General features: G+C 42.6%; 1 protein-coding gene across 1 annotated transcript; it reads right to left on the bottom strand.

The window, feature by feature from the left end:
* Positions 1-3,001: 3,001 nt before the first annotated feature.
* Positions 3,002-18,051, bottom strand: T265_11641 (hypothetical protein; the record flags this gene model as incomplete). Its single annotated transcript, XM_009178349.1, has 3 exons — positions 3,002-3,943; positions 14,385-14,547; positions 17,975-18,051. The coding sequence occupies 3 exons, from the start codon at positions 18,049-18,051 to the stop codon at positions 3,002-3,004; spliced, it is 1,182 nt and encodes a 393-aa protein (XP_009176613.1).
* Positions 18,052-18,693: the final 642 nt, after the last annotated feature.

Genomic DNA, 18,693 nt, shown 5'->3' with positions numbered 1-18,693 from the left:
GTTCTGCTTTTGATTCATTGTATTTCCTGCTCTGGTTTAACCTATATGCAACAACTGGTTAAGGCTCTGTTTCCTTGTATTCGGCGCTGAGTTCATTGTTGAATAGCGCATCTTCAACTGATTCGCATGGCGGATCCACCTTTTCTTTCCGACTTGGACATCGTATAAGACGTTTCCACGGCCCCGCAGGATGCATCCAGGCTTCCAGGTTGTCCGATTGTTTCCAAAAGCCAATGCAAGTACTGAGTCACCAACGCGGAACTTCCTTTTGCGTGCACCATGATGTCGATTGAATTGATGCTCCATCTTGTGATTTCTGACTTCTAACTTTGGTCGTTTAGGGATCATCAAATCCAATGTTGTACTCAAACGCCTTCCCATGAGGATTTCAGAAGGTGATTTTCCGTCAGGAGAATTTGGGTTCGGAGTGATACGGTAGTTCAGTAAAAAGCTTTCCAATCGCTGTTCGAGAGTCCCCTCCCCCATCGATTTTTGAAGTGCCCGTTTCATCGTATCCACGAATCGTTCTGCCTGTCCATTTGACTGAGGGTGGTATGGAGCAGTTCTTGTGTGTTTGATCCTATTCCTTCCACAAAATTCTGCGAACAGTGCTGATGTGAACTGTGATCCATTGTCGGATACATTGGTTTCCGGGTAGCCATGCTGACTGAACATGTGCCTGAGTCGCCGAATCGCGGACCATGCTGTCGTGCTCTGTATTACAACAGCTTCGGGCTATTTGCTATAGGCATCCACCACTATCATGATTGATGCTCCATAGATTGGTCCGGCAAAGTCAATATGAACCCTCGACCAAGGCAAATCGGGTGTTGGCCATGTCTGGAGCTCTGTCTTGATTGGTCGTTTTGATGCGTATGCACGATACGAACAGGAACGGCCGAGTTCTTCCAGCTGGCTGTCCATCATTGGCCAGAACACAATACTTCGAGCAAGCGCCTTCATTCGATTGATTTCGGGGTGTCTTTTGTGTAGTTGTTTCAGGACACTTGCGCAGCATTTCTGGAATAACGATCCGTTCACCAAAGAGCAAGCACGCTTCAATTTCTGATAATGATTCACGTCTAGTGAAGAACTGTGATAGTTCTTTCCTCGGGCATCTCTTTGGCCAACCGTTACGAACGTAGTTAATCACTTCCTGTAGGATATAGTCGTGTGCTGTCTCATTTTGAATCATCCTGGCGGTGACTGGTAAGGAACGTACTGCGTCATGCAATAGGTAACTGACGTCTGGTTCTGTTTTCACTGCAGCGATGATAGTATCTTCAGATCCTCGTTTTTCAGTGTCGATTAGTCTGGATAGGGCATCGGCTTGTCCAATGGAATCCGTAGATAGGTATTTCATTTGGAAATCGTACCCCAGCAGCAACGTGGCCCATCGTTGTAATCGACTGGCTGTATATATCGGAATTCCCTCCTTTGATCCGAACATTGGCGAGAGCGGTTTGTGGTCCGTCAGGGGTGTAAATCGGCGACCATACAGCATTTTGTGGAATTTTTGCACCGAAAATACTATGGCCAATGCTTCTTTTTCGAGTTGACTGTAATTTCTTTCGGTCGTCGCCAGAGCTCGCGCAGTATGTGCCACGGCCTTTTCTGACCCATCCGGAAATCGATGCGAAATCACAGCTCCAATCCCGTAGCTGGAAGCATCGGTCGCTAGGGTTATGTCCAAGTTCGGGTTGTAATGCGTTAGAAGTAAATCGGACTTCAGTAGTGATTTCAGTTTGTTGAAGGCCTGCTGACACTCTCTGGACCAAATCCACTCTACATCTTTCGCCAAAAGTTGATTTAACGGGTACCGTAGTCGATGCATTTCCGGCAAAAATTCACTGCAGTGGTTGATTATCCCAAGGAACGATCTCAGTGTGGTAATGTCCGTTGGTGCCGGTAGTCGAACAATTACTTCATTGTTCTCCGGGTTCGGTCTACGTCCATGTTGATCGATTATGAAACCCAGAAATTTGATCGATTTCATAAATAGTTTGCATTTTTCAGCTCGGAGTCGTAACCCATAATCCCTTATTTTGCTCATAACTTCGTCCAATCGGTGGAGCAACTCGGTTTCTGTACTGCCCATCACAATAATATCGTCCAAATAGGTGGCAGAACCGAGGATTCCTGATAGCATCGTATCCATGAATTGTTGGAAGATTGCCGGCGCAGTTTTCACCCCGAACGGCAGGCGATTGTACTGGTACAATCCACAATGGGTATTTATCGTGAGAAGTTTCCGACATTCTGGATCAACTTCGAGTTGTAGGTATGCTTCTGCCAAGTCCAAGGTTGCAAAGTATTTTCCACCGTTCAGTCTTGCGAAAACGTCCTCTGGAAGTGGCAGTGGATATTCGTGGGGTTCGTGCGCTGCGTTCAATCCTGTCGAAAAATCTGCACACAATCGGATAGTACCATTCGGCTTTTTGATCACCACGATTGGAGTTGCCCATGGAGAGAAATTGATCCGTTCAATCACGTTCGCTTGTTGTAGTCGGTCAAGTTCCTCATCAACCAAAGTCTGGGATGCATACGGGACCGGTCGTCGAGGTCGGAATACTGGTTTGGCATCTGGTAACAGCGTCAATTTTGCTTGCATTTTTGTGCAATAGCCAAGTTCGGAATCGAAAATGTCTGCGTATCTTGAACAAAGTTGCTCCGCTGAAGTTACTAGAACATAGGTCGGCACAGCAATCCGGCGTACATCGGCCTCGGATTGGGTACACACCTTGTTCAGTGGCATGTCCAATAACCCCAAATTTTCAATCCAATCCATACCCATGAGGTTAATTCCTGCATTGGATGATACGAACAAAGCTCCTGAGAAACGTGCACCACGGAATTCCACTTCACATTCCATTACACCGTCAAGATCCATTCTGTCACCGGATGCGTTCTGCGCCACCAATTCGGTTGGTTTGAGTATCGGACGCCCCAGCTTGTTCCAAGTATTTCGAGATACCAGTGTGATATCAGACGCCGTATTGAGTTATAGTTTCAATAAAACGTCGTTCACGGTAACCGCTACGTATTTTCTGCACGAATTGAAATCAGTTCGAAAGGCTGCCAGAATAGCCTTTGTGTTGGACCAAGGTCTTCGAAATCGGTTGGGCCTGTGCTGTTTGTACGAGGGGGTTGAACGCACTCGTATGGGTTTGCGATCGGGTCGACAGTGTGATTCTTTGTGACCGATTTTCTTGCAATTCTGGTACTGATGACTCTTGAATGGACGGAAACGGGAAAAATGCCATTCACCACACTGCGAACAAGCGTTTGGAGGTTTCTGATTTCGAGCAACATCGTGAGAATTGGTGTGTTTGACCATCGTTCTGCAAACCTGCGGGTCTTCCTGATGACCGGGTGTCTCGATCATTCTAGTATCGTGTTTCAAATGTATCAGCCTTTGGCACTCGTCTGTGATGGCTTGCAACGTCAAGTTTGGCTCCTGTTCCAGTTTGTGGAGTATACGTGTTCGAATGTCTGCGTCTGAATGCGATTGTAGCCTGCAGACGAACACGAGACTTTTCATTTGGTCTGGTGTCATGGTAGCCAACCTGAAACGCTCACACTCCTTGTTTACTATCCCGGCATGTGTGACGAAATCATGGGAGTCACACTTTGTGAGCTTCAGGCAATTATATCGGATGCTGAATAGAGATGCCTGTTCTCCGAAAATTTGGGTCAGGGTCCGGACAGTTTCATCGAACGAAAATTCGCGTGGGTTTTTCGGCAGCACAAAATTGGAGTATCGTTCGTGTTCCACTGCACCGAGTTTTCTCAGCAGGAGACGAACTTTCCAAGAATCATCTTGATTTGCCAACTCTACTCGGAAGATGTCTTCATACTTCTGGAACCACGATTCAAATGTCACTCCTGATAAACCATCGAAAACGAATTCGGATATGGAAGCAGTAATGGCATCAACTGATGACTGATTCTTGCCCACAATGGTTTTGGATTTGAGGTTCAATTTTTTGAGAGCATTTCAATCAGCTGTTTCTGGGATTCTTCAAACTGTTTCTGCTGGATATGAAGGAGTTGCTGCATTTGTTCGAATGAAGTTGCCATCTCGTCCACACAATCCGTCGCCAGGTTGTTGTGTCGACCGGAGGTAACCCGTCAACTCGCGTAAGGAAGAAGCCAAAGTCGAGCACAGGAACAGGTCTTTCTTGCCGCGAAGTACGGCGGTTTATATAAATCGGAAAAAATGTCATGAGTTGGCTGAGACTTTCCCTTCAACCGAATAACCAATAGGAACCAGCAGTTATGCACGATCGAGCAGAAAAATAACGAAATGCAACGAACAATAGGAGCCACACGTGAGAGCGGAACGAGGATAAATCAATGGGGACTCAGTACGATGCAATTTGGTGGCTGAACGTGTGGTGACGACAAAAATAAGCATAATGTGAGGATTGACCAGAAACGATCAGTCCGTAGTTAAGACGAAATTTTAGACAATTGACAGTTCCGTTCTGGTAACATTTGTCTGTTCCCACTACCTACTAAATACGAACGGTGTCTAGTCTGATAGCTTCAATCGTCCTGTAAGATCCTTTGCCTCCCTGATAAGGTTTCTAAGAGACACACATTTTCTTACCTTGTGTTTTAAAATGATGGACAATGCTATTTGAACCCGAGTCATGAAATTCTGAGAATGGATTATGTATTTGTCGTTCCTGATCTGATACCAAATCATCATGGTATTAATACAGTGCTCAAATATGCCACTGTAATTAGGAATTTGAAAAAAAATGACGTCAAAATTCTGGTAGTGGACCAAATCATTTGCGAGAATGATGCTGAAATTACTGTACTAGGTTACGCGTGTTCCCCCTAGATAGCTCTGTGAACCAGTCGAGCGTCGATTGTCCAGCGCAGTTATAGAAAACAATGGCCAACGATGAGATGAGCAATTCCATCCATGAAGAATCTCAGCACACTTAGCAGAAGCGTCTTGAAAACCTGATAATATCATAAATCTTTCACTGCCTTTCTATTTCCTACCATTTTTTTGGTTTGCCTTATCTGAGTTTTATGGCGGTAGCATTTCAATTAAGCCCGCTGATAATGTTCCGCCCTCCCAAACTCATTCACGGAAAATTCCATGGGCGTACTTTATCGGCTTTTATTTAATTCATCTTCAAAATCCAGTATTTTTTTCGTAACATTGTAATTTCATTCCTTTTCCTGCTGGAAAGTGGCTTGCTCAACCATTTATCACTACCTAGTGGTTATTTGTCGCGTGCGCCCTTGCCCCTCTAATTTCGATCCCCTCCACGGATCCCTAGAGAAGACACCACATTACGCTAAAACAGAATTCGTACGAACTTGACCAATTCTGTGTTCTAGCCATTCGTTGACCATTGAAGCTTTATACAAATGACCATGCTGGATGTTCAATGGGCACGGTGTATGACTCCTCACCTGCGCGTGTTTACTCAATGCATTACATCCAATTTTAACCTTTCGCTGGCCGGAAGTACCATTTAACACATGCTCCTCATGTTCTGCGTGATTCTTCGTAATTTAAATCGAACGTCAAACACCATAGTCCCTGTTAACGTCGCTTTACTTAAACTGCCTTGGTACCCAGATTTCAATCTGCTTTTAGCATCCCGTTGCCAATTGAGAAGGCGGTTGGCTGAGCATTTCATTCCAGGCTTAGTATCGTCGCCAGGGGATATCTAATACATAACGTGAGCGATGGGTTCTGGAATTGTTTCGCGTAACCTGACTCTTGAGCATGCCTCTAAAATCCATGTTCAATTTGTCTCGCCTGAATAGCTCTTTTGACTGCTGTATTGTGGTCTTTTTCGGCTTCACGTAAATGCCCAACCAGGCAAAGTTCTATTTTTAGAAGTTTTATTCCTTTACTTCAGTTGGCTCATTTACAAACGTTCCCTTAATTGGTTCTCACCTGGTGCAAGGTCGAGCGCTTAGCAGGTTCCTTTTTTCCTGCAGATTTCAGCGTTCTTGTTGATGCATTTTCTCATCGAGCACCATACCCACGCACTCTGTTTTGCATGAGTAAGTATACAAAAAATTTGTCTCAACTGAGCTACCGCTTCTCAGCCCCGCAAATTTGAACAAGTTACTTTAAATCACGCCTCGTCCCAGTAAGCTCGTTTTCATATGCCCTGCTAGGCAGTTTCCCTTCAATTCCCTTCACAGAAATACTTTCGTTCGCAACCGCATCTTTAAGGCATGTATGTTTTCTTTCCTGCCTCTGGTCCTCACTTTGGTTTTCTGTAAGTTTCCCCTTATTTGCTTGCACGTTATCTGATGGTTTGTTGACCGAGCTAGATCGTTTGGACGTAACCGTTGAGTCCTTGATTAGAGTGACACTGAGCTGTCCGTATGAGATGAAACACCAGCTTCTTTCGGGTTTGCATGCAATTGGTATTCCGTAAACGACCTCCAATCAGATTGGTAGTGACGAAATTTCGTTTTTCTGCATCCTGACAGCTTTGGAACTGAGGCCTGAGTTTGATTTTAAGGGGGTTCCCAGTAAATCTTTTGTACTGCTCTTATTTTATATTATCTGATATGGTGGATTCTTCTTATTTGTCTTCATTTCTGTTCTGTTTTAGTGCGTCCCCATTCATTTCTAAAAAGTTCAAACAAGTCCGTTTGAATCTGGACGATTTCCAGAAAAATTCACTATCGGATACTGTGTCTGCCTTACGTTTGTGATCGCCCCTTTGTCACTTCAGTAGTGAGCACATCTAACGGAGAAGCAGGCAGGCCACTTATTTTTTTCCCTTGTTTCTGTCCAATTCATCAGGTCCCTTATACCTATCGTCTTTCCCGCCACATTGGTAGTTCCGTTGCAACCTGCGTGCCTGAATTTGTTCTCATGTCGCCCGCTCATCAGCCCACATTTTCCCACATCAGCTTGTCCTGCGCTAGATTGTCCAGCCACTAGCATAGCCGTAACACCAACCTAAATAATGCCACTAATCCCAATAGAAATAGACAAACAACCTATACTGGCTGGTCACCACCTTGCTCTCAGTTTTCTGGTATGCCCATGTAAATACTGTGATATACTGGTTGGCCACATATTCACGTACATCTGATCACACAAACATAGGCAGTTGCGGTCCACTGTATGTAGATACCTGAGTATATCGTGAATATTGCCGCTTGAATTATTGAAGTCCAAGATGGCCTATGGTACGCACGATTCAAGGTATTGTACCGGGGATTCAAAATCTGGGAACGTCATTTTGTTGCTTCCTGTCAACTGCACCGTAAATGGGATGTCGCCGAACACGTTTTCCCCCGGTGACTGTGTGACTCGAAAATTTTGTAGCGATATCACGAGGAAGCTTCTCTTCCAGTTATCGCATCGTGAGTTCCCCAATAGTGCCTAAGACTGGTTCATCCATCGGTACCGTTTCGAGTACACCGGTGCTGGAGCTGGTGCTTTACTGCCTACGGCCACAAAGTTAGATTTACTAATTGTATTTCAAACCTCACCATAAAAAGGGAGAAAAATAGGCACGGAGGGCAACACCAGTATCCGCCGACGATGACTTGATGTGCATGGAATATACCCGGGCCATCGCAGTTTATGACGCTGGGCGTTATTCATAACAAAAGTGCTTGAAGTGCAACTAAAAAGCAGTTTTGTGATTGCTGCGTTTCAGATTCCTAAATACTTTTGAGGACTCCAAGGAGAAAACCTGAGGAGTTTTACATTTGCTGCTCGTAGGGGCCACGTTCGCTAAATATAAAGCAAAGTAGTTCGTAGAAAAGCCTGAAGCAGTGACAACTAGAGACCCAATACCAAGCCTTGTCCAGGTCTAAAATGAGATTCATTGACAGGTGTGATTCGGACTTCTGAGATTGTCTGGAACTTTCAACAAACACCTTTGCATTATTTCTCAAAAATATCAGAATATATGTATCCAGCAAAATATTAGTGCCTTCGAAAGGAGGTCGCAAAGACCACTCATAAGTAACATACCTTTTCTTGGATTTCCCTGTATGTGCTTACTTACACACTGCGTGCCAGTGAACTCTTTGTGCATGTTCACTCAGAGTTTTCCCCTTTGTATTTTGTCTCTTCAATATAACCTTGCGTATATCATCTGTTGGCGATTTCACAAAATAGTGGTGAGAAGTTCGTGGGTTTTCTGTCACACTCTTGGGCGAGGTGCTGCAGCTGCTTACAAGAAGTTCTCACCTTTTGTGTGACACTCAGACAGGAAGCGGAGATTGGCTCAAAACCTGGCGGCTTATTCAACAAGTGGACACCAGGCTTGTCGAAGTATTTGGTTGGTCTTTCAACCTTTCCGTCGAAAATTTTCCATTAGCATGCGTAAGATGCCTATTGGACCCCAATGTTTGAAAGTGACTGACAGCTACAAGAGCGTCTTCCTCAGTGGATGCCTGGCCTAATTAGCCAGAAGACCACAACAAATCCTCTCGCTTTGGCAAGTGTCCACGCAGGTTCCTTATGTTACCGATCAGGAGGAATTCCTCACACATGGACCCACATTAGCATGATACAATGGAAAAAATATCTGGATAGAGGATCTACAAAGTACGTTTGGTGCAGTAAAGCTGGAACAAAACCCTGCTGGACAGTACGAAAAGTGATATGTGTGCATCGTTACAACATTATAAACACTTTTTGACGACAGTGAACGGAGACATGGCCAACAGGGCTAAAAGTGTACACATTTCACACGCCGCATGCTAAATTAGAATGCATGTGATCGCCCGTAATGAAGCATTCTAGTAGCAGAGTGATCGGATGCCTTGGAACTCTCTTCAGTGATGAAGGTGTGAAAGAACAATCGTCACTAGATCTTTCCTCTACAGATTGCAGCTCCCAGTACTCGTACTCATCAGCTACAGACCTTGTGATAGAGTTCCGCACATCACAGGCCCTGAGCTGCAAATTTGCTCCCTTAGGCCTCAACATATCAAAGCGAATTCAATCTATATGTTGACTATGCCACAAACAGGTAGTGAAAAACCGGGAGCTTCACCAGTCTTTCCCTTAGATTCTGCAGCGCTGTACTCTTAGATGACGGTATCTTTTCCGTAAATCAACTGTGAATTCGGAAAAGAATACCTAGTTACTCCGACAGGGACAATATTGGAAGGATATAGAGCGATTCGTGACTGTCTGCTAAGTACACTTCTCAGACAGAAAAAAAACTGTTTTTGTGTGGTACTCCATGTCCGTCACACATGGAATAGGTGGTTGGTTACCGTCAAAGCTGGGAGATTTGGCATAAAGTCACCCCAAACCTGAATTCATTTTAACCACTGATGCGAAGTGCATGAAAAACTGCACACCTTTGTGTGTCACTTCCGCCCGCCTTTGTGGAAAAATGTTTCAAATGCCATAGAAATGTCATAAGTATGGCTGAAATTCGGTCCAGACGTGTTTCTCTTGCGAGAATTCATAACGACTTTTGAATACATGGCATTCATATGATCACACTGGGTGAGAGCTGCACAAAACGAGTTTGCTCAGATGATAACACCGCAATAGTAACATCTTGGAACTATTCAGACGCTGATATTGCAAATTCAGGAGTGACATTCTGCAAAAATACTAGTTTGTCCTCTGAGTCTGGCTGATTTATTCCGATGATGGAGAGACCCTAACTTTGAGCCTCTTATTGACTCCAGAACAAAATTTTTTCGTTTTTGTTTTCTAGAACCCAAGAAGAAAATTACGGAATTTTAGGCAAAGAAATTTCGTTTGCATCAGGAATTCAAATTTTGCGGGTGGGTCCGCAATATACTTCCGATCGTGTGTTATATATCAGAACGCTTCACCTAGCCCAGGATATCGACCACTTAAAATGCACATTCAACTGATGCATCAGTACATTGTCCGTTGAACTAAATTTCAGTGTACCCCCTTGAAGAAAATCAGGGGGAACTAATTCTGGACAGTACTATTCAAATCAGTTAATTACTTTTGTGACCCCGCAAGCTGAATATATAAAAAGAGTAAACCCAAAACACTACGTATAGGACGAAAGCCTGCAGATCTTGGGGTACACAGAAGGCAGAATTTCAACCAGTTGCCAGCCAGTTGCCAACTGCATTATTTATAATCGGCTTATTAAAATTAGATGGTGAGATTCCGACCAAGAAAACTTCCAATTGGGTTGCCCAGTGGGTACTAAGAAGTGCTTCAATTATGCATTCACTGACCACTAGCAACTGTTGACTCTAGTACACTTCCAACCGATATTTGGACACTGTGATTAGAAAATAACGAATCTGTAGTTCTTTGACAACGACAAAGGAGAACTGTCTGTCATATAAAAGATGAAACGACAGTCTGAGGAAAACGACAACAGTTAGGTGTATTCGGGTTCAGCAAAAATGTTAAATTCCAAGGAAAGGGTCAAAAGTGACTGCAAAAGCCAGTATGAAGTTTTCATATAAAAATTAACAACTCAAGTACAGATAGCAAGCTTGCACTGATCTCAGCACGATTTTCGACGGTAAAGACCCATGAGTTGTTTAGTGTGCGTAAGGTAAAAGCCCACTTAGGCAAAGACTTTTTACTCGAAGGCTAAACATATAAACTCCAAGCTCCTCAGGTCATCTACTTCCTCACTCGGCCTTGGTCTTTTGCCCAAACATTTTCCCCCTGGTGGTGCCGCCCTTTTGGAAATTAAATGCTATTCTATAACTTTCTGACGTGGGTATCAGGTTGGGCGCAGTTACGCACCTACGCAGAACTGGAAACTTGTATTTGCTTGCCGAGTCCTGTAGCTATCCCTCCCTAAAACAACGTTTGAGGCATTCGCTTTAACTCTTAGGTCCAACACTGTACTGGTTATTATTTTAAGTACGGAATTAAATTGTAGCCTGGCCAGAATCGCCCTAAGCATACTTTGCTAAAGCCCACAGGTGTTAAAAAACAAGTATGTCTTTCCAGCTTGTGCCGGCATACAGTACACTCTGTGTATAACACTAACCATCACGCTGCAATTATAGCTGGGGTAATAACAGTACCGTCCATTTATCTACTTCTAGCAAAGTAGGGCTGGTTTTCTTAAAATAACCCAAAAGAAATTGGTAATGATTTTAACAACTAACATTGTTGCTATTCAGCACTGTAAATAAAATATTTAGATTTACGTTCACCATGGATTGAAGGGTGATTGCTCGTGATAAAACGTAACAGTATTTTGCAGCTCTTGTTGTTGTACCCCGCTATCTTTGTAGATCTTCTCTGATATGGTGAACTCAACAAACTGAGCTGAATATCAGACGGTAAACATTTCGGTTCAACAAACCGGGTGTTCAGTACAAACCAAAAAACAAAGCCGTGGCCAAATGCCATATTTCACGGTGAAATTTCTGGCAGCGTATGATAACTTCCAGAATGAAAAATACTTTTGGTCGGCATCAGGTTAAGACAAAAATGATTCTAAGCAATGTAAAGCTCCCAATGGTAGAGAAAATTCAGTAGATTAGCGAAAGACATCCATTTGCAAGCCACTTTGGTCTTGTGGACACTCACTTGGAAGTCAGCCGAATCCTTCGTTTATGATGTCTTTAGGCAGCTGAATGTACTGCACCCGGATGCCTCATGTTTGAGTTGGTACAATATTCGAGATATCGAAACACATCTATAAACATAATACTTTACTCATAAGGTTACTGAAAACTCGCCGACAGTCCGTGACTGGTTTCACTCTTCTTGAGGCTCATTAAGTATTACGTCTATACATCTGTCGTGATATCTTGGAGATCGTATCAAGTGAAAGATGAGGCGATTCGGCGCAGCACATTCATTTGCTTAAAAACATCATAAACAAGAGATTCGGCTGGGTTCCAGATGAGTCTCCCGGAAAACCAAATTGGTTCGCAAATGAATGTATTTCGCTAATTTCGCACAATTTGGGTTCAAGAAGAACATAAGGTTGATGAAAACTCGGGACTTCGCCTACCTGATAAGCTCCAAGAGCAGCAAAACCGTTCTTGGGCTGTCGAAGAACTTTCAGAAACCTCATGAGTGGTGCAGTAAGTACAAAGGTTGGGTGGAATGTGGCGCAAACGATGCAGGAAAGTCCCTTTTTTTACGGTTGCCATTACTCAGTGGCTAATTGTAGCTGAATTCATGAAAAATGAGTATTCAAAGAATCTGGCCAACAAACTGCGTAGAAATAAACTATTCTACCATTGATCTGTTCGCCGAGCTTGGCAATTGGCTTGCAAGCCAACTGCCAACGCGGCTAAAAAGCATCACCCAAACAAAATTTGACCGTCAAAAAATAAACCGATCACCCGGATAAGTCAGCGGCTGGTCAAAAATAGGTTCTAACCCGTATTTTTGTTCTTTCGTTCTTAAAATTACATGAGCCTATCATAAAGTGGTCGATAAATAATTTAAAGCTGTTCACTGTGGACCAAACTGGGTCACTAAGCTTCTAGTTCTGGACCCTACCTACTCAGCCACCTGGCCTGGCAGGTGAAAATTCACTACACATCTAGTACCCTCTTTAGTTTGGTTAAAAGCTTTTCTCTTTGTTTTCTTCTAGCTTCGCAGCCTTCCAAAGAGTATTCAGAATCCAAAAGAAGGTGGTTGGTCCACATTCAATGGAAAAAACCTAGGCAGCTTGATGTTATCAAACAACGATCGCACCAAAACAGATTATGTGGTTGTCACTGGTGCCATACCCACTGAATATTATTGTAATCCGTTTAGAATAGATTAGTCTGATCGATAACTTTAAATCACAGTACTTAGGAACATAGAACGCTTTCTGGAAGTAGCCCGACAATTACCAAGTTCTTGCAAGTTACTTTGTAATATTTCACCAGATTTCAGTATTTCCTTTTGTTGGTTTAGCTAAAAAAGGAATTGGAAACCGCCACGAAAACCCACCATGTCTCAGTGTCAATCACTATTTGGCGTGCTAGGTCCCCTGAACTTGAAGTATTTCATCATTTTGTGACAAACGTTGTTCAAAAAGCACTCACAGGCTACCGAATTTCTACTAATCCACCCGTCCAAATGACAGCAGTGGCTCATATTATTGTGGATTGTCCTCTTAACGCTCCAATTTATAGTGAAGTATATGAAAGGTGTCTAATTACAAAAGAACATTTACAACAAGGGAAAACGTCATCTGTTTCCTGAAGGCTCATATAATCTAGTTTTGGTGAATACCACTGTAAATTTGCCGCGTGATGCTTTAGGAAATGGGACACATTAACAATCCATTGATTATATGGCAACTGTTATACTTGCACAAATGTTATCGGTTAGATATTATATCTGCGTCATCTGATGGTGAGCCATAAAGGTAGAGACACTCTATGGTCTAGCTATTTAGAGGCCAGCAAGATCCTGAGCCAGGATAGACAACTGTTGTATAAAAGCGAACTGATAGGACAAATAACTTCCTCTTACAGTTTTTCTGAGCGATGAGGAGAGGAATACAGGCATGATTCTGCTTTAAATTAAAACATCGGGGCATTTTTCCCATCTCACTTAGCAGTTTGCATTGCACTTGCACATTTTTCCAACACCTGTATGAAAACGAAATTTAACAAACGTAATTTTTCCATAGTCTTCATTCGAACAAACACGACCACCAGTTATGGAAGGTCAAAGAGTAAGGGTAAACTGAGTTGTGGTCGGTCAAAGATATGAGAATTTTATGATTAGCTTTTTACACGCTTCAACCGGCCGGTCAAGGTCGATGGTACCCATCTTACCCGCCTAGAATCGTAGGCAGCTTTGGAGCAGTCGGACGCTACACAGCACTTTGTAACCTCCAGTATTCCTTCCACTATGAAGTGTAATGGTATAAACGGAAATAAAAAATATACAATTTGTAATTGACGAAAAGGTAATGGAACAGTATCACCGCATAATGTTTCTACAGGTTTTTGGCTGTAACCAAATCGAGGATACCTACGAACGTAAATCTAGCTTACCCTACGCCAACTGCTCATGTGCTAACTCGCTAATGAAAGAATATGCATGGTCTGACTCGGGCCTTCTTCCGGTTCTGTCTTTTTGGGTCGAATTGTCATAAAACAACGTTCAGAGCATCCGTTCCAAATTACTGCACGGCTAGGGTGAAATGACTCCTACAGACGGGTGAGCAGTGTTCACCGACATCATTTAGGTTATGCATTTTGTCTAATATTTCGGAGAAGCGGACTATGGTTGGCATGTAGATCGCCTATTCTAAAATTAAGAATAAGACCTCATTTTCGCTCAAACATTTCAGCAAATTCTTTTGTGAAGCATATGATTCCCTGTGGAACACATTATCATGAACACATTATCATGTTGCATCAGTCATGATACTATCGTGCAGCGAACTGAGCTTGAAGGAAAAAACGAGGCGTCTTCGTGATACCTGAATTCTAGGCTGTTGTTTAGTTCCCGGTGCAGCAAACTTCCAGAAAATTCCCGGAGTGACGTTTGCTGGTGGTGATGGAAGATGAATGTAGTAAAACTGTTCCTCACTGATGACATGAATGTCTAGGGTGGTATTCCAACCAGTCTGATAGGCAACGAACCTAAAACATTCATGATATACCGAACTCCGTAAGACTTGTTGCATTCTGAAATCAGTAAAGTTTGACGTTTTCCAGTGTATTTCTGATGCAAATATACTGTGACTTTGGTAAATTTGATCATTCCATTATCAGTGAAGATCAAGAGAGTGCATAGCGAAGTGGAACCGCCTACTATGTTTCAAATGAGTGGCCTCAGGGAACAGATGGTCTCATAAATCTACATTTGGCATGCATAGCTTGAACTATTTAACGAGAGAATATTGACTGTAATGTGCAACAGAAATTGGACCATGGCTTGGCCCAAGCGTGGTTTATCCACTGTTCCTAAATAAGCTGATGAGCAACCAAAGAAATTCTGTTCTGGGAGCAAAGGTCTCTCCATATTGTGACTATCTTGGATGAAGTAGGCGTATATGTATATTTGTTTTTTCAACCTCATGGTTTAGTTCTTACATTCAGGCATTTAAGTTGGATACTGAAGTTTTTCTTCAACTTCTTTGTGACCATTTGTCTAATAAGTGGGCAGAGCAGCTCTTTTGCACTGAGCCTAAGTGTTTACGTTATATGCGTGCATACGCAGTCCAACAACTGGTACACCGATGTCATGCATTCTGCGCAACACTATCTTGAGTGATACGGTATCTGTAGGGGAATCCGTGGGTTGGGACACTAAATGAGCGACAGGTAGTGTACGACGACAGGTGCACAAACAATGGGCTGGTTGACAGTTTTGTACGAGCGTGGAGCAATTTAAATTGGGAGAGTTTAATGGTGTGATCAAGTCGGGCCCCATTTCTGCACTAGACCAGACAAAAGAAAAAAATCTAAACTGAGCTATCTGAGGTCAGCTTACGTGTTACAAAGATAACCAGTTCCGAGATGACTAGAAGGAGAAGAAAAAAATCATCTGGAACCCTATTGACTGCCCAGGATAAAACGCTGAGGCGACGAATTTTGCATGGACGGTTTCTATCCTAATTTTGTCGACACCAGGTCAGCTCCTAAAGAAACTGGCCCATTAGTGTTAATTTTGTAAAGCAAATCAATTCAATAACCAAAAATAGCGACTGTTTTCATAACCGATTTGACTGCTATTGACTGGTTTTAAAATTAGATTCCCATTGAATTTTCGCGAAATTATATTACGCCAAATTAGGATAGAAACCGTCCATGCAAAATTGGAAAATAGAGAGCGTCACTAGGTAGTTTGAGGTCCCTACGGTTACAACAATCCAAGAGATCAGTAATTCAAATATAACCGGGGGACTGAATTCAGCGAAAAACCTTTCAACCACAATAAGGTTAATAAAGTAATAAAACCCAATTAAAATTAAGTTAGGTGAGAAAACAAAGCACGACTGACTCTAAGCTACCACTTTTGTGAATGAATATTAAATACTGACGTTCTGTCAAAAGACGCCCCAGTAAACCAGAAACAAACTGAACGATCCTAACAGTTCATTGCACTCAAGTCAATAAAACCGTCAACGAAATGAAAGAGAAGTTCTCTTCATTTAAGCAGTTCCGTTCGCCCGTACGAAGCATATGCAGAAGGTAGGCAGTATCTTAGTTTTGCAAAAGTTGACAGTTACCTGAAATCCACGATTCACAGAGTGCAAATACTGGCGTGCGACAAACATTGGTGACTGTAACAGTATGAGCTGGCTCAAAATAAGACCAGGGAGCGTGACTGGGGAACAACAACGTTCGTAAGTAATAATGAAATGACGAAACAAGCAGTTTATAAGCTTTGGCTAGAAAAAACGCAGAAGAATGGAAGCAGACAACTTTAAGCCACAAAGTGTAAAGACTGTTAATCGTCTATAGCTTTTTTACTCGCTTTCCAGTGAGTTCAACAAGCACCGAGATATGGGATTATCTGCAACAGAACCGTTTGAACATATATTCGAAAAGCATGTGCTGCAACACTCTCAGAGCAACCCCTCGGAAGCAATCCAAGATAGCCTACAGCAAGCATGTTTTTTCAGATTTTTGTGGAACTTCCTTTCATCTTCGCACAATTTTTGCGACTTATTCACACTAAGAATAAATTTGCTCTTCGGGAATACAATGAGGCCCATAATCGATAGGGTCATAAAGTCAATAAATACCTTACTAGCCACGTGAAAATCCTGAACGCAAGTTTGCAATTCACGCAAACGAATCGATCGCTTCCGAACTACTCGAAATCTGGACGAACTAGCAAAATCAACGCAAATTTAGGATAGTACCGTCAATACCCACTAATTGTTTAGTTTATCCTCACCATACACGGGACACTGTAAAGCCGAAGCTATTCCTCCTGAGAGCAGCCGCTTTATCTCTTGGATTTGTGCACGTTGTCGTTAGCTGTTTCAAGGTATTCATCTGCTATCCACTTGTTCTGTTAAGCACTAAGCATTGTGTTAGTGGAGACTGAGAGACATTCATGTGACGGGTGTTTTAGTGGGTGCAAAGGTAGTTTCAAGCCAAAACTCATGAAACCGGCGTGAAGTGGTCCTAATTGCGGAGTGGATCCTTCTAGAACGTTGGGCTTACTGAGTACCACTATATCTGAATCAAAAGAGAAACTTGGAACAAAGCTATTTGTTATTTCTTCCGAAGAACACATTTCTGAATCTTCGACAATTTCCACTTGGTTGTTTTCACTTCTGTTCTCAAAATAAGTCGTAAAATTCCATTTCCCATAACTTTTCACTCAGACAGCTGTCCGTGCAGCCCAGCCAAGAAACGGGCTTTTAAACTTTCTGTAAAATAGATGATAAGAGATGTTATTTCAAAGGGAACTGAATCTTGATTTTGAAATGACTTGTGGCTTCATTAAAATGAAGCTCAAAACCATGAATGCAAACAAATGTGGACAGTGAGTTTATTGTGAATATCTAACATTTATGAATTACACAGAGAACCGACGCAGTGTTAAGTACACAAGAAACGCCACTAATTATTCAGTGGGTACATCACTTCCCATGCAGTATACACAACTGTTCGTGGGTACATGACCTGATGATCAACAGACCATAACCTCAACCTAGAAGCTGCCTTTCATCCCATGTATTCGCAGCCAAACAGCTACATTTAAGAAGAATCACCCTCCTTGATTGGCCATGGAACTTTGCTTTGCAGGTCCCTATCCTTGAGAAACAGCATTTCGAAAAAGCCATTCCAGTTTCGATTGCTGAACGGTCCATAATCCTGAGTGATTTGCGCGTGATATGGTGTAAACTTGCCTGCTGACGGTTGTTCAACGCACTTGAGTTGGACTCACCAAAATACCGGTCCCCAGAATTAACCAATGAGTAGCAGTGAAAGTTAAGGTGCCATGGCTTGTAAATCACTTAACGTTTTAACCAATTTCCATGGAACCTAACGCACAGGAGTGCTCGCAGATGTCAAAGGCTGCGTTGGAAATATCTGTTTGACTAACCTATAGTGAGAACCATTGAAGTGCAATTTGGCCAACATAATCCCTCGAATGATAACCGGCCAGCAAGTCATCTCCATTGGATAGTTTTGCCCTTTTAAAGAAAAGTTTTATAAAACAAAATTCATGAAATTTCAATGGTGTAGATAGTAAGTTGATAAATGGATCGAGTTTCAAAAAATTGGGCATAATTTTTCTATCAGTAATTACAGCAGTTATTGAGTGTGGTGGAATGACTGTAAACGAGAAAGGATCACGGCACAGTGGAATTACTCCTTTTCGTTAAGAACGGAATTATTTGTTTTTTTTTCTGACCAATTTGATTTGGCAAACTATGCGACAAAGGATACAAGGTGAACGCAGTAACTAAGTCGAATTTGGCATACCCGCCAGCACACTCGGTCTCAAAATGCTAATGGTCTGTTTCCTCCGTATGATTCATCTCGCGTTTAGAACCTCGAAACCACGATGTTAACACTTATGCTGCAGGTACCATTTTTGGTGGGCTTCGAATTTTCTTATTTGTCATGTACGTACAACTCGCCTTCGCTCACCCTTTTTAAGATTTCGCTCAATCCTGCAAAACGACTGCGTGTGATTTGGCCTTGTTTTTTCAAATTTTTCCGCTCGGAAGTCATGAGTTGTGACCGGATTTCTCAATGGACACTGTAGAAACCATGATAGAATCAGTACCACCCCTGCAAATCTACCTTTGTGCTATC

The sequence above is a fragment of the Opisthorchis viverrini genome (genome assembly GCF_000715545.1).
Source record: "Opisthorchis viverrini unplaced genomic scaffold opera_v5_537, whole genome shotgun sequence".
NCBI lineage: Eukaryota > Metazoa > Platyhelminthes > Trematoda > Opisthorchiida > Opisthorchiidae > Opisthorchis > Opisthorchis viverrini.
The sequence above is the reverse complement of the archived record's forward strand: the minus strand, read 5'-3'. Positions and strand labels throughout refer to the sequence as shown.